The sequence below is a fragment of the Taeniopygia guttata genome, chromosome 3 (assembly GCF_048771995.1).
Source record: "Taeniopygia guttata chromosome 3, bTaeGut7.mat, whole genome shotgun sequence".
NCBI classification, from domain to species: domain Eukaryota; kingdom Metazoa; phylum Chordata; class Aves; order Passeriformes; family Estrildidae; genus Taeniopygia; species Taeniopygia guttata.
In genome coordinates this window covers 68,107,213-68,124,085 of record NC_133027.1, presented here as the reverse complement: position 1 = coordinate 68,124,085, position 16,873 = coordinate 68,107,213, and the positions used below count along the sequence as shown (strand labels likewise).

At 40.4% G+C, this 16,873-nt stretch overlaps 1 protein-coding gene across 4 annotated transcripts in view; it reads right to left on the bottom strand.

Moving 5' to 3' along the window:
• Window positions 1–11,129: 11,129 nt before the first annotated feature.
• TAB2 (TGF-beta activated kinase 1 (MAP3K7) binding protein 2) overlaps window positions 11,130–16,873 on the bottom strand; it is a 59,812-nt gene continuing 54,068 nt past the window's right edge. For all 4 annotated transcript variants that reach the window (XM_072927070.1, XM_072927068.1, XM_002196492.7 and 1 more), the window contains 3 exons: window positions 16,770–16,863; window positions 15,407–15,487; window positions 11,130–13,179 (listed from right to left, as the gene is read on the bottom strand). In XM_072927070.1, the coding sequence (XP_072783171.1) occupies window positions 13,034–13,179; window positions 15,407–15,487; window positions 16,770–16,863 (321 nt within the window). In that variant the 3' untranslated portion in view covers window positions 11,130–13,033. The remainder of the gene's footprint in view (window positions 13,180–15,406; window positions 15,488–16,769; window positions 16,864–16,873) is intronic.

The window sequence follows — 16,873 nt, the reverse complement described above, 5'->3', positions numbered from 1 at the left end:
AATATTTTAACTCAGTTCCCACAAGAGCTGGCACAATTTATAAGCAAATATTTGAACTAATCACAAAAACTAAATAGAACATGACTTCTCTCTGCCTTAAAATATGTTGGGAAGAACAAGTCCTGTATTTCACCAAGTGTGACAGACCTTTGCACTCCCTCATGTATACACAAGACTGCTGTAGGATCTATCTCCCATGCACTGGTGGGACTGGATGCTTTGAACTCTTGAGAAGAGTTTAATATTATAGCACAATTACCATTATTAAGAAAGTGCTATGACTTGCAATTGATAGCAAAGGGATTTTTACAGTATTTTAGCCACATCCCTTCTCCACCCCCAGCTGGGATCACTGCCTTGAAGTCTTGCAGCAGGCTGAAAGGAACTCCCTAGTGAGATGTGCTGATGTGCTGACTTTGCAAATGCAGCCCAAGCAGACATGCATGTGGAGCAGAGCAGTGAGTGAACACAGCCATGCGTGGGGACAGCACATGGGAGGCAGTGAGCCAGAGAGCCAGGACAGCCCCTGCAGGGCTTTGAGTGCAGGAAAGGGGATGATGTGCACCAGGATTGCTCACCCTAACCACACTGCCAGCTCCTCCCCTTTCCCTGAGTCAAACTGATTCCTCACCTTCCCTTTCTTCTCCCATCTTTGTTGGGCTCAGGATTTCCATTGCACCTACAATTCCCTAGTCTGGGCATTGAAGGGAATTACTAACACTGCTGGTTCCATACAGAAGACAAATGGGTATCAGCACGCTTAATGGCAGAAGAAAAACATAAACTAGGAGCAGGCAGCAAAATATGGATGGCATAAAAAAAAGTGCCACACTGAACAAGTAGATTTTCTCAAGTAAAGAACAAAAAGAAATGAAATACAATTAATGAATAGTAGAGCTTGAAGGAGCAAGCAATGTTACATATGGTAGGATGAACCTTGGAAAGGAACTGCTGCGCAAAGTAAGACTGAAAAAGGTGTCTGCCACCCATCTGCACAGTTACAAGACTGAGCAAAGTAGGCCCAGCTCTCCTGCGGCTCTAAGCTTGCTGAATTTAGAATCTGTAATTTAATATCTGCAGAGACTCTAAACAACTGAGAAAAGTGCTAAATAAGAAGCAGATCAGCTGTAGTAACCAAATGAGCTACAACACTAAACACAAAGTCAAGACAAAGATAACTTCACCGTCTGGTGATTTAATTTCCAGATTAGACTTCATTTTACTACAGAAATTAAAGTTCTCCTGTCATGGTCAGGAGAAGAGCTGTGCAGAGACCAGAACTGCCTACAAGGACTAAAGAACAACCGAGGCTTGCCAAGGGGGACAGCAGGAGAAGACCAGAGGAATGTGATGGCTTTTACCACTTGAACTGGTAACCAACAAAATCCACTTAATTAAATAATACCACATTCTCCAGTTACAAGGAAATCTAAATCCTCAGAACTGCCATGATGCCCTGGCAAAGGCTGCAGTCCACCCCTTGCCGCTCCAAAAGTGGCGCTAAGGAAAATTTAGCAGGGAAGATTTGTTATTGCCAAAATATACATAGGCACTGGCAGACAATTATAAGTGTTACTCAAAACCATCATCAGAATGAGAAATTCTGAGTTCTCCCCACAGGAGGTCCTGTTAGGAAGAGGTTGAAGTGAATACAGAAGCTTGTAAAAATGTTATTTCCAGCAGGGAAGCATTCTCGGAGAACTTCAGCATCTGCATATCCTTTTGTTCATAATGTAATGTATGACATGTGGTGGATTTGGAGCCCTGGCTTCACTTAAAGAAGCAGATGGAAGATCTTTAAATTTTCAGAGCATCTTCCCTAGGTCATATTTAAGCCTTGCAGAAAGTGAAAAAAAGTGAATACCAGTTTAAATTGAAGTCAAATAAACAATATTATCGAAAACAGGGCAGAGAATCCACTTTTCTACATCAGTAGAAAAAATAATCAACAGTTATTTCTGTTCATCTTGTATGATATTGACAGGCTACCGGGGATGGTATTTGGGAGACACTGGTTTAGGTCAGCCTCTGCACTTTGCTCTTTGATGTTCTCATGTTTGGATTTTCTCACGGCCAAATGGAAGCCCCTAGGGAATGTCCCGCAATTGACATCCCTAAGACACGCACCAACACCGTTTTTCTCGAAAAGACGATGGCCAAGTCCACCAGAAGGTGTCGATGTGGCAGCACTGGAAGCGGGATTTGCTGCTCCGAGGGCGGCTCTGACCGCCGGGGCCGGGCGCTGGGGGACATCCCGGCAGCAGAACGCGCCCGGGAGCGGGGAAGGGCCGGGACAGACGGGGCTGCGCGGCACAGGCTCAGCTCCGCTCGGCACGGACGCTGCTCTGCCGGGACCGGCCTGAGAGGCTGGAAGAAGCCCCGAGCCTGCGGCTGAGGCCTGGTCAGACCGGCCGAGCCAAGGCTGCTGCTCCTGCCGCCTGGACGCGGGGCTTGCTGAGCGCTCATTCCCGGCGTCCGGGCTGCGGCCGCGCTCCGCGCTCCAGCACCCTGCAAGGGCACACAGCAGCTCAGACAGAGAGCCTACAGCGTGTCAGCCTGTGCAGCGGTGAGACACAAATGCAGAATAACAGCATTTTACAAAATCTACCTTTTATTCCATCTCTTTATTCTCCCCTCACCTGCAGTTCAAGCTGCGGCTGCCCTGCCATGGGCGGCTCAGGATTTATCTTGGCTGGGGCCCAGGCGCTGCTGCCAGGCTTTCCTTTCGGGGCAGCAGCCCTGGGAAAGTCACTCGGGGTTAAGTTTAGAGTTCCAGGTTGGCACATTCTTAACGCAAGCCAAAAATAAGTGTGAATGGGGATCAATTTTATGAATTTGCTGAGCTGCCAATTATATTTTAAAGCTGAAATCTGAAACTAGGTTTGCCAGTGGATAAGTATCACAGCCAATCCCTAGGCAGAAATTAATTGAAAAAATACTCTGCAAGCCCAGATAGCCTTGCCTTACAAATGTTATCTCCCATGTCTTTCCAGATGGACTTTGGAAACTGGCAGTCAATCAGAACACAGGGGATTTTAACTAATTAAGTTTATTGTCTTGTGGATATACAACAAATATTCTCGGCATGCGACTGTAAGGCAGTATTAAAGGGGGGAGAGGGGGGGCGGCAGGGGGAACTTTCTCCCAAAACAAACCAGCACAAGCTCCTACTGCATTCCTTTTACACCTTCTTTCCTTGCATTTTTGGGGAGCAGGCTCACCACAGCCGTACAGCTGCCCAAAGCCAGACAGCTGAGTTGCGCACCTACATCTCAACAGAACTGAAAATAAAAATCTCCACTCGCCAGGCAGAGGCTGGATGTGCAACTCAGCACTTACAGCTATCTCGAGCTCACAGCTATCTGAAACCTGCCTGCAGCCTTGTTTCTAAGCTTCTTGCCAGAGGCACAAATAACCCTGTGGATTCAGCTATCACATCACCAGCAGAGCAGCAAAACTGGCTCGAAGGCAGGATTTCCTGATGGAGCCTGTATTTGTCCACAGGCCAGCAGATGATTCCCAGTGCTGTGCCATACTCGATTTCATTTATTCAGGCCTGCTTGAAATGCTGCATTTGTGGTGCCCTGCTCTTGGTTTCAGGGCTCAATACAGTTCTGAATGCACTTCATCCCATTTCAAGGCAGATTTACATCAAAGCCATTAGCACCGATATGACAAAATTACACACGCTTTCTAAACTCTGCAATATGTAAAAGAATCTGTGAAAAACAGAAGACATCCCCATCCTTCTTGAACAACTGCTAAAGCAAATCTTCCAGAGGACACAGACAACTTTATGACATACAAAATGTATATGTCTTATTCATAAAAATGTATTTCACATATTTTAATAATATAATTTATATATATATATGTATATAAAAATATATAAAATGTATAAACATTTTGTTACATTGTATTGACACTGAGCTGCAGTCCAAAAGGACTCACCCCAAGTGCTGCATGCAGTTTTGGTCACCACAATATAAAATAGATATAGAGCTGTGAGAAATCATCCATAGAAGGGCCATGAGGATGGTGAAGGGTCTGAGAGGAAGCTGTATAAGAAGCAACTGAGGTCATTGGGTCTGTTCAGCCTGGAGGAGAGGAGACCTTGCTGTGATCTTCAACATCCTCATAAGGCAAAGCAGAGGGGCAGACAGTGAAATCTTCACTCTTGAGACCAGTGACAGAATCTGAGAAAACAGCCTGAAGCTGCATCAGGGGAGGCTTAGATTGGATATCAGGAAAAGGTTCATCACCCAGAGGGTGGTTGGGCACTGGAACAGGCTCCCCAGGGAAGTGGTCACAGCACCAAGCCTGACAGAGTTCAAGAAGTGTTTGGACAATGCTGTCAGGCACAAGGTGTGTCCTGTGCAGGGCCAGGAGTTGACTCGATTCTGATGTATCCCTTCCAACTCAGCATATTTATGATTCTAAACACTGAGGCTTTTTCTGGAGCCTTCCCAGGGTGCTGCCATGGCCCAGCCTGGAAACACTGCCCTGCAGTACCCAGCCTCTGAAGCACAGGGTAACCTGCCCTGAGAGCAAAGGCTCCCCCAGGCTGGCCTTGGCACGATTCGGAAGGAAGCAAGAAGCACCAGCTTTGCTCCTGCCTGCCTAACGACCAAACATTCAATACTGGGTTAAGAGTACAATAAAACCTTGCCAGCTCAGGGGTGACTCAGCAGCTCGTGTGCATTACATCAAGCCCTGCATGATCAAACACACTAGCAGGGAAGTCAAGAGAAAATGAGGAAACACTTGGTTTGGGAGCTACCCGTGGCCATAATGTAGTATAACCCCTCACAGCACTGCAGCAGGCTTATCTCTTCCTGACTAGAAAGTGCTAAAAGGGCAGGGAAAGCAAACCCCATTGACCCAGGTACTGGAGGCTTGTGAAAAAACATCTGGAGAAGGTCAGCAAGCATGCTGGCTCACGTTACTGCTCAAGGACATGCAGAGAGAGCTAACTGTGCCTGTGTCCTGACAGCTGGCAGGCACCCTCTCAAAATATCACATGAAAACCAACCAGAGGCAGCCAACAAAGCCTGCAGGTATGAAGCAGCTTTTGTAGCTAAACACATAACAGGAGGGCTTGCAGGGAGGGGCAGGGGGGGAAATCCCACACAAAGCAGGCCCTGTCAAACATGAGTGACAGCTGATGCTTTAGAGGATCACACAGGAGTTGCTAACAGATGAATAATGACTGACAAAACAAGCCTCTGAGCAATCTGATTTATGCCACCTACCTCAAGCCCTCAGCCACAGCCTTTTCACTGGTGTGTTTTATTCATTGGTCTTTATAAAGTTTGGTTTAAATGCTTTTACTCTTAAAATGAAAATAAAAACAATTAGGTCATGGCAGTAACAGCAGGAGCCAATTGTGATGTGAAATGAGCTGTGTTACCTTCCTGAGACTCATCTGGAGTCATAAAACCAAAATTCAGAAAAAAGCATTAATCACGACTGCCAACATCTTCCTTTTGGCCACAGAAGCGAAAGCCCTTCTACACTAGGCAGGAAACAGCAGCTGTGACCAAATCGATGGGAGTGCCAAGATCAGCCATTCCCTGTCAGCCCCAGGAGTGTGCCATTCCAGTGCCAGAAGACAGGATTCATAGCCCATTAACAGCTCCACAGAGAATGGGAGCATCCTGGAGTGTAGCCCTGTAAACCAGTAACAAGGACACCTCCAGCTGGGGGTGATGCAGTCCTTGCTCTGAAGCATTACTAATGCATTTTGTCTCAGTCTCATGAGATGAATTTCACATGTGAAATGAAAAGATACTGAGCTGAAATCACCACATGGCAGCCCACCACTTTCTGGGCCAGTACTATGACTAATATAACCATTTCAAAATCTAAGAGAAAAGCATGGCTGCCATGGGGTGGCAGACTGATGAACAAGCAACACCTAGATGCTGACTGAAGCCTTGAACTCAAGCACTGTGTGCAGTTAAATCATCAATAGGTTCAGCCCTGCTACCAAATACAGGGATTGGTCCAGGAAAAGAGCAAGATGAAAAGACAGGAAATTAAATGAAAGAGAATGAAAATCAACATGAAGCAATAGATCAGGAGATGGATGACACTCTTCTATGCAATTATGTAAGACATGTGTTTGCACGCCGCTTACCTCATGTCCACTTTGAACTTGGCTGGGCTCTTGAAGCACATGGTACAGCCATGCCTGACAGTTGTGTTGGGGGCAAATAGCAAATAATGTCAACAGTGAAGTATCTCTCTCCATCACTCAACCCTGTTTTTTTCAGGAAGCATTGAGAACTGGGAACAGGGAAGATACAGAGTCATGAAAAAAACCAAAAGATAAATCCTACTTCTAATCCAAACCTTCACTGTAGCTACTGGATAGTTACAGGAAAACAGAGGAAACTTGGCCTGAATGGTTGTTCAAGTCTCTAATTAGAGACGGAGAAAAGGAAAACTGAAAAGACAGAGGCAGAGATGAAGGCATAGGGAATAGCAAAATCCTGGGGTTGCATTCTGCACACTGCCAACAGAGCATCTTTTAGAAGCTGAGCCAGTGACACAGCAATTGCTGAGATGGACAAACCAAGGGCCAGGCTGGATTGAGCTTTGAGCATCCTGGACTAGTGGAAGTTGTCCCCACCCACGGCAGAGGGAGCTGGAACTAGATGAACTTTAAGGTCCCTTCCAACCCAAACCATTTGAATATTCTCCAACACCTTTGGCCACATGCCTTTAAGGCCTAAGAGGTATTTCACACTTTTTCACTACTGTCCACAGGCTCACAGTCAGCACCAGCCCTAGAGCAGTGGGATGGGACACAATGCACCCAAACATGTCCTTCTTCCAAACAGCAGCTCCCCAGATGGAGCAACTCTCCATGACAACAAAGTACAAACAAGAGCAAAGCTGCAAAAGGATTCTGTAAAAAAAACAACCATCCATCCATCCAATTTTTTTTCTACACAGGATATAACCTGTGAAATAGTAAATATTAAATATAAATTAAAAAGCCAAAATAAAATTCAAAAAAGGGTCCCCAACTCACCGTTTACAGCTAACTATGAAGTACAGAGCTACTACCATGAATAAGTAGATTGTAAATTAAATGCTCTTTTATATCACCTGATAAGAGACATCACGTATGTGCAAACATTGCTTTGCTTGTAATCTTTGATCAACAAAAATTGCTATAAAACAAATTCTTTAAATAAAGTTTTTGGGAAGATAACTTTTACAATCAAGTTTTCATTAAAAACACACATTCATTCTCTCATCTGAATCATGTTTCCTATCACCTCAGAAGAGCTATCAATATTCATTAACCTCTTTAAAACTCATTTCTAGATTTACCACCTGAATTAGGAAATACCACTTTTATGGGTTTACTGTTGCAGTACCATGGTACAAAGCTAATCCAGAATTAATGATGCACAGGCTGTTCTTTCGAGAATACAAAGTGTCTCTTTTAAGGAATCAGCATCCAACCTCCAAAACCATGAAGGCCGAATAACCACTTTTACGTGCAGGCATCTCTTCCCTGTTGTGGGTAAGCAGCTGTGTACCAGCCAGAAGAGGAACTCCAGGAACTCACTTCTCACTGTCCTTTCCTCAGGAAGACCTTGTGAACTTTTCATCGGCACGTAATGAAACGTGGCCAGTGCAAAACCTCAGCAGACAACAGAGACGTGGCTGTCCTGTCAGCAGATGCACAGTGGTGACACCAGCGTTTCTCTCACACAATGTCCCAACTTCCTGACTCCCAACACACCCTGTCCAGCTCTGAGGCCTTCTGCTCGCCACATTTTATTCTGCATGTTACAGCAGTGTGCAAGGAAAGCAACACCCCCTGCTTCTGTATACAGAGACCAAAGGGCACAGCTTTCCTTGGACCATTTCGTTGATATCTCCAACACCACCTTCTTTAGCCTTGGACCTTCAATCACTTGCAAGGGGAACCTGAATTTAGTTGTATCAGTCACAGGCTAATAAGGACTGCTGATATCTCCTAAGACAAAAAGCACATTAAAAGGCTGAATTCGCAGTATCTCCATTTGTTACCAGATCAGCTACACCAAAGCACCACATTCCTGTAAATGGTGTGAAAAAAAGCACAGAATTCAAAGCCCTAACAATGTGAACAATGCGCCCCCTTAAAAAGTGGAACTGGTTTATAAAGCAACTTCGAATGCTTTGAAGTACTGCATAGTACCTGAATTAAGATGCTACTTTTTGCTTTTAAAATCTGCACTAGTGTGATATGAAAAGAGTTTTATTATTTTAAATGAACTCTCACATCACAGGCAGTTTGAACCCCTGCAGATAATTTTGGCTCAAAGTCCTCTGTAAGTACACATGGATATCTGCTAATCAAATCAATGAAGAGAACGACACTGGGAAAAATAATCAGCGAAATTCATGCCTGCAGCAGCACTGCAATGGCTGAAGATTGTTATATTTTGATTAAATATTAAAAAGTATTTGAATTTATGATGGAAGCATAATTATATGCACTGCTGGAAATTAACATGTGTGAAGTCTTAACTGAAGCAAAAATTTCTGAGACTTAGTTACTCAGTGCTGCCTCTGAAGGTGGCACTGTTTCAGTTCTACTGTAGATGCCATTCATACAGAACGGCTCCAAGAGAAAAATTAAAACTAAAGAATCATATCAAAAAGTCAAATTGAATCTGATCATATAATTTTCAATGTTCAACACCACTCCCAATTGCTCCTACAGCACTTAAGCTTGTTATAGAGCCCCCAAACATTTCATACTAACTAACTAACCAACATACTAACTCTCTCAGTATTCTCTCTCAGTACTTTTAAAGTAGTTTACACAAAATATGAACCTCACAAAGCATTCTGGACTACATAAAATCAAAGATTCTTCCTCAAAGTTAGCAATAAAAGAGCTATTCAAGCAGTCAGGCTTGAAAAAGGAATGCACTGTAATTATTCCACTCTGTGCCAATGAAAGTAATCTAAAGTTTAATTTGTATTTGCTGTTCAACTTATCTGGGCATAACAAATATGAGATAAAATATCAAATTATTTTCTTGCTAAAGTTAGAATTAAACTTAAATAATAAGTAATTATTATCTATGTTGTGCATTCACAAGCTACACTACATATTCTGCTAACTGTACTGAAAAGTTTCTGCCACTGCTTTGTAGCAATACTCCCATTTTAGAATATCAAAGGAGTATTGAAAAGAGTAAACAGCAGATTTCAATAGATGGCTCTTTTCTAATATTTCTTCTACATCTTTAATCAAGTCTTCCTTTGTGTCCAGGCTCCAATATACATTCAAGTGAGAGGAATTTGATTGAAGAAATATAGTACTGATAAGGACACCTTTCCCCCAGGCATCTACAAAACAAGCTGGAGGTAATGTTTCAAGACCACAAAACCAATTAATTTCACATAAATAAAGGAAACACACAGACAGGCATGAATACTGACCACAGTTTTAAAGCAAATTTATCGTTAGCTTGAGACTAAAGATACTGAATCTCATTATTAAACTGAATTTCATGGGTGCCACACCTGGCCACACAGAATAGCTTGACTGCTTGGAGACTTGGAGACAAATGTTTTTCTAATACATCTAGAAAGTAGCAAGGTGAACTGAAGTCAGTTCCACTGAGCTGATGTCACACAGCAGCCCAGTCAGTACTAGCTCTGTTTTGTTGCTACATTTCTAAAGTTATCCCAATTCTGAAACTTGACCAAGTGATAATCTTAAGCATTCACAAAAAATAAAGAGGAGCATCTCTGAAAGCCTAGAAGGGTACTCCCTTCCTGCCCACTTTTTTTTTTTTTTTTTACAGTGATCCCTGACAAAGACAGTACAGAAAAGTAAAAGGTCATAAATCAGCATCCAATATAAAGTACTGATGTTCACAACACAAAGTTTAACCTTCCTGCAAATATTTTTTTTTAATGTTCTCTGAGGAAAAAAATCCAGCAGTGAAATCTAGCTCTAGTTTATCCTTCAAACTGAAGGCCACAACAACACAGTACATTGATATGCCACTATCTGATGATGTATGTGACCTGAAGTATGCTAAGGACATAAAACTCTTGAAGGGGAAGGTAAAAGTCTGGAATAGACACTGGAGACATCATGTCTCTTATCCCACTGTTTCAGGATCAGTTACTGAAAAGGCTGTCCAATACACACTCATGTTGAGGAGATGGCTCTGCACAGCTAGCTGGAACAAGGATGTAAGTATTTTTTTTCCCCTTCAGAAAATATACAGTCAATTTCATGGAAAAGATCAATTATGCATTTCATAGAATGAGCAGGATTCCATCTCACCTATTTCTCCAAATATGCACTTTCCACCCCTCAGCTGAGTTTCTTTTATAAATTCAGTTGCTCCCCTCAATCCAACCACTATTTCTCATATTGCAGATTACAGCACACTAGTTGAATACTATGCATTAAGGATTTTTTTTCTGGATCTGTAGTTAATTTTTTTTTTTTTTTTGCAAAATCAGTTTATAGATGTCTCCTGAAGGCCATTTATACAGCATCAATATGCCTCAGGAAAGCCCAACTCCACACAACAAATATCTGCTTCAACAGGGTCCATGTGGGAAAGACATGTCAAGGAACACTCCACATCTCACAGGATTTATATCCATACTACCAAGATACTGTTTAGCCATATTCATCCTTAAACTGTGCTTATACCAACATAAGTTTGTCATCTGTTACCACAAAATAGTAGCCCTAAAATCTTGATTGACTTTTAGAAAAACATTTTAAAAATTGATTTAAAAATTGAATAAATTGATTTAGAAAAACATTTTAAAAATCATGAACCCCAGAAGCAGGAAGTAAAAAGGGCCTGTGTCTAGCTTATTATTTTATGAATAAGTGAGCAGATCTTTGGTCAGAAAACAATCTCATCAATCCAACTTTATGAAATACATTCCTTATGCTCACTGAACTGGAATTAAACAGAGTAATGCATGGCAGGAGAGACAAGGTTCAACAAACAAACACTTAAATAAAAACTCTGGTCATAAGAAATCAGCCTACTTTTAATACTGTTAATGCTTATTGTTCTGTTTAGTATTCTGTTGCTCCACAGCATGGAAAAAGCAAACAAATCACAAAGGAAAACATTAGAATATATTTTTTTTTAATTTTTATAAATAACTTATCTGTTACAAAGGCAGTTTACCCAGCTAAATCACAAAACCATCAACTCAAGATATCCAAATTAGGTTTTATTAATAAACATGTAAAAACTGATTTGTCAATCTTCACATAGAACTGCAGATGAAGCTGAAAAACAAGGCCTCATTTTATAAACAAAATGCATTGAATGCAAGTGCTTTGGGTCTACTGCCTAATTACCTGGGATTGACATTTTCTTCCCACATAAAAAAAATGCAAAGCCTTCAAAACAAAGGCCTCTGTGCATTCACATAGATCACTTGTAAAACTTCTAATAAAAGTGTCCACTGGCGGATGTTTACAGTGGGTGACAGTCTACTTTGTCTCTTGCTACATGGTTAGCACTCCCTCCAGCCTCACGCTAAGTGCTGCTGCTACATAATTCTTCGCGTGCCGTCTTTCATGCATATTGTACTGGAATTCCATTTTCTTGATCTCGGTTACATACATCCCCGATCATGCGAGTATTTTCCTTAAAAAAATAGATCATCAAAATAAAAGAGATGCTTGAGGTTGCTTCAGTGTTCAAGTCTGTTTGATTTCTCTTTTCCAGCCTTTATTTCAGTTGTCCTAAATATTGCTATCCTTGTTTTCTATAAATATGAGACTTCACCACAAAGTCAGGTTTAGAAACTGGCTGCCAAAACAGGAAAGCATTTAAAGTCCTTGAACAAAGCTGTACGATGCTGCTGCTGTTGATTTTGGCACTTTATGTACTTCCCCAATGGACCTCTCTTCAGGAGTCTGCAAGACACCCAGCAGATGAAGCAAGCTTAACTCGGATGCTGATCTGTTGGCGGGTTGAAAGTTTCCTAGTATAAGGTTTCCTCACACCAGACAAAATGCTCCCTTTGTGTCACCCACCGTAAAACTCAGTGTACAGAGTGAACTATATGCATAACTCTTCCAACTTCTCCTGCACTTTTACCACGCTGCATCTGCAGGTCTTCACAGATCATCAGCATTTACAAGAGCAATGTACAGAATGAGCAGAGGAAAGCTATTTTGTGCATAGTTTCTTACTAATGCTCTTATTCTAAGGCATTGCTTCTCTCAGATAAAAGCTTAAAAAAAGGGACATGATCGTGCTTAATCACTTAAAGGGAAAAAAAGAAAGTTAACAAAAAGACTATTACACTATACATACAGAAGTACAAGAAAATAATAAAGGTGAGGAAAAGAAATCACTTAAAGCAGGCTCTAGAGCTATGTACAGTAGGAAAAGCTTTGGGGTATTTCACTGTGTGTATTGTACAGACAACGCATGCAGTTTTTCCTTTTCATCTTTAGATGTGATTGTACTGATTTCTGGCTTCACAGAGATGTTTTCAGGGAAGACAAGGCAAAGAGTACCACTGATTTGTGAAGTTCTTCCCTTTATAAAAGGCACTATGTGGCAGCAAACAGTTTAAATATTTAAACCTTGTTCCTTTTAAGATCTCCTTTGTGCATGTAGTGTTTCACTGAAAGCTCTGAAAACAAAAACACTAGCACTCTATTCCTTTCCCCTGTCAAAATTCAGTAGTGACATCGGGGGCAGAGAAGAGGATGGGCAACACCCAGGCACTGAACACGGTGTGTGTTACTGGTAATACTGTACATGGTTCAGGCAGCTGGCGAGTCTCTCAGCAGACTGCCCTTCAGCCAACCAGTGTCAACTGCCTGTGACACAACTCTGAGGTATTGCTTGCTCTGTGGGCTGACATTTAACAATAGCAAAACACCATCTTGTCACACCTTCCATTTTACAAAATCCTATGCATAAATGCTTTTTTTGCCCCCCAATGCCTGGACAATTCCTTGTACATTTGCTATGGTTTTACGGAAGGTAATGGGCCCGTTGGCTCAGAAATGCCTGGGCATTTCACACTGTTCACAGCGATTTAAGGCCGGATGGTTTAAAAAAGTACAGGCGGTACAACTCCACTGAGCTCCCTCATCTTCATCTGTGTCTGGAACAGTCTTTGGTGTTTTCACAATGGACCTCTGATCTGTGACATGGAAGAGATAAGATAAGCAGTTACTAACTGAAAGCATGGAAAGAATTTTGAGATTTTTTTTTTTTCTGCAACTGAGAACTATCTTGTTCCTCTGAGAACAGCATAGTTATTAAAAGTGACAAAAGCAGCTTTTTACCACCCCCTTGACTACAGCTTGATTGTAGGTCAGCCAAAAGGCTCAAGGTAAAACTACAAAAATCAAGTTTCCCATCCCTTAACTCTGCTTTCTTCCCTCAGTTCAAAGCTACTGCATAGAAAGAAGATAAAATTTGCAAATTAATCAGCACAGGAAACATGTACAAGATTTAGATGTGAGATCTACAGAGTAGTCTAAAATTCATTATAACAAGAAGTATGTGCTTTTGTAACCCTTTGATATATTAAACTTTTTGATTCTAGAAAGAAGGTAGCAGTTCTTCAAGCCAGCTCAGCAGGCAGATGTACTAAAGAAAAACCATTGCCTGGCTCTGACATGCTAGTAATCATCTCAGCCATACCAACACATGATGTGCATGTGTGTTAGACAGCATGTGTGTTTTTGCATGATATGTTAGACAGCAATCTTCAACTATTTTAAAAGAGAAAAGAAGAAGAGAGAAAAGGAACGAAAAGGATGAAAAGAGAGATGAGTGACTTTTCAAGTTAAGGGTTCCCTGGTTTAGGCAACTGCAAAATCCTTTCAGCCCATTATTTCATTTGGAAAACATCTCATCATCAACTAATCAATGGCAATTGCTGCAAAATGACAGCAAGTGCTCCAGAAGTACAATGGTACTGATCACAGTTGCAAGAAGAATTATTTTTGTTCTTTTGTGAACAGCAGTAATTCTGTAATAAGTCAAAGCCTACATGATAGCTAAATTGAAGCTTAAAACAAAATGAAAATTAAAGTTAATGAAGAACTAAAATACAGCAGAGATACTTTTTTAAAAAGAAAGAAGAAAGATAATTGATAGAGGGACTTCAGAGTTTTATAAACCAGTCACAGTAAATTTTGCATTTTTAAGATGGATTGAATGAAACATTCAAATTTGTGAGCTCCTACAAGATAAGCCAACAGAAATGTTGACAACTAGTCAAAGAAAATTAATTTTTCTTCTCTGATAGATTAGTTTATATTTATTGTAAAACAAACTACATAACTGAAAGAACTTACAAGTTCTCCATGGTTCAGTTGTAAAATGTGTCTAATGGGAATGTGTATGGATTTAACTTTACTTGGAATTTTCACTACCTCAGCTCAGGTAATGAAGGATAAAACGTGCTTTAAAAAGCATGAAAACCGGTATCAGTTTGGAAGTGTTGCAAAAGATCTGCAGGACAAAAAGTTCAATTCATCTAAACCATTTTACAGTGCAGAACTGTAAGAAATCTCTATGAGATTCTGTAACAACAGTTACTTCACACGCCAAGGAGAATTTAACACACACATATCTATATTATGTGGAGAACTTCCAGGACAGAAAGACTGCACAGAAACACCTGTGGATTATCTCCATGTTTCATGAGGTGGTCTGTCTAAAGTCACAGTATTTGTTATTGATGATGTTCCAAACAAGTTGAATTCATTCTCTGCTTTATGTAAAACACAAGAGGTAATTGTTCTGCTTTGTTTGACATCCTGAGTGGGAAAAAAGCAAGTAATGTGCACACTAATGACAAGTAGAATGTTTAAGAGTAGCTAATATTCAGCAATACTGACTGCCCTACTGCTCTGCATTACTTTCAACTACCTAGAACTATATTTACCAAAAGTCAGAAGAGGCTTTCATGGAACTTGTTAATACAAATTATACAGTAGCCACAAATTCCAGTGAGGGTAACCAACCTGAGTTGTTAGTACATGTAAGTAAATCTACTCTTCATTATGAATAATGGTGAAGTCATCTAAGTGAATTTCACTGATCACTAAGCAATGTACCTCATGCTCATTTTTAGAGAAAGATGGTTGCTTCCATTACATAAACTGTCTTACAATATATTACCCATCTTTAACATAACCCATTTAATATACTTCTCTTTCCTGAATGTATGAATAAAGAGAAAACAAGAGAAAACAGAAACATACTTACTGCCAATACAAATAAAATGCAAGGTTTGTATGCTTTTGAAGCAATCTATTTCATAATCAACACTTAAACAGGATTTGTAAATTAGAATTTGATATTGGATACAAACCAGGTATTTGTATCAAATCCAAATTTTATTAATACAATACCTTTGGGTTTTGGTGGCACGGGACCAAGAAATCCAATATTATCGTAAAAATTATGAATAGCGCTGGGATTAAAATGTGGTCCTAAAAATAAAAAAAAAAAGTGCAGCAGTTTAAAAAAATAAACTTGAGTAGGGAGTCATATCAATTTTTCTGGTAGTAATTATGTAACAATACTATTATTCACTTTTCACCTTTTATAGCAAGGTGTCAATACAGACCTAACTGAGATATCAGTGATTTCAACAATACACTTTAACAAACTTATTGCCCAAAATATGCAAAATAAAGTAAAGTCAGACACAAAATCTAGCAAATTAAACTCCTTTAAAGGTATCTTTTTCTGCTACACTTTAAGATCATTTTGTTATTTCACCTTAGCTGACTTTTTCTAAATTGAAACTATACTCAGAGATATCTTACCTACTATGCAGTATATTATACATGCTTAGAATTAAAAGTCAAGAGGAAGTTCTAAATGCAATTTATGGTAACAAGAAAAAAAAAAAAATCACTCACTATTCACTCTATTTAAGGTCAGGTTTTTAGTGTAGCATTACACTCAGCACACCTGTCCTGAACTGCAGGTACACTGTCTGAAGCAGAATTTGGTGGCTCATGTCCCAGCTGATCTAACAGCTCACTGCTTCTGAAAGTGGGAAGTATCAATTCCTTCCCTCTCACTATCTCAATTCTCCCTTCCTGTGCCTCTCCCTCACATCAGCTATAGCAAGCTTTTCCAGTAATGCAAGTTTTAGCTTGGCTTGTGAACAGAATCAGCTCTGCAAAGGGTCTAAAAAACTAATACAGAGTCAGAGCTCAGTAAGTGGCAAGAGAGAGAAGCAGGAAGAGAGAGGCTTTCTTGTTGGCAGTTCTTGAACTGGCTCAGCTGTCTCATAATTTCACCTCCATGAGCAAAAGCTGTGTCCCTGCAGACAAGGAAAGCAGAGAGCACACTGGAAGTTACAACCGCACTTTATATTTGCTATCTTGAGAGGCTAAATAACAGAGGTGGAAGACAAAAAAGAGAGATGAACACATATGTATATTTGTATCATTCAAAAAACTTACTCTCTTTCTTTGACACTCAGATAATCAGATTTTCCGCCCTAGCACTTAATAAATAAATAGGATCACAAACTTCTCTCTTCTGAGTGAAGTATGAAATAGGAATGACTGTGAAATTAGGAAAATCATATGGCAAATAAAAACAACAGGCTTTAAAGACAGTTACTAGCATGGTTTCACCCAAAGTAATGCAATGATTTTTCAAAAAGTGTGTATGACAGACTTTTTTGAAACATGTGGACAGTGAAAAAAAAAATATCAACATTTATAGTTACTGATGTACTAAGACATACTGTACCTCTTGCTTGAAAAAGATCAATCTCTTTGGTTAGGCAATCTATGTCTATCTGCAGCTGTCTGTTACAACTTCTTAACTGTTGCATTTCTTCCAGCTGAAAAAAT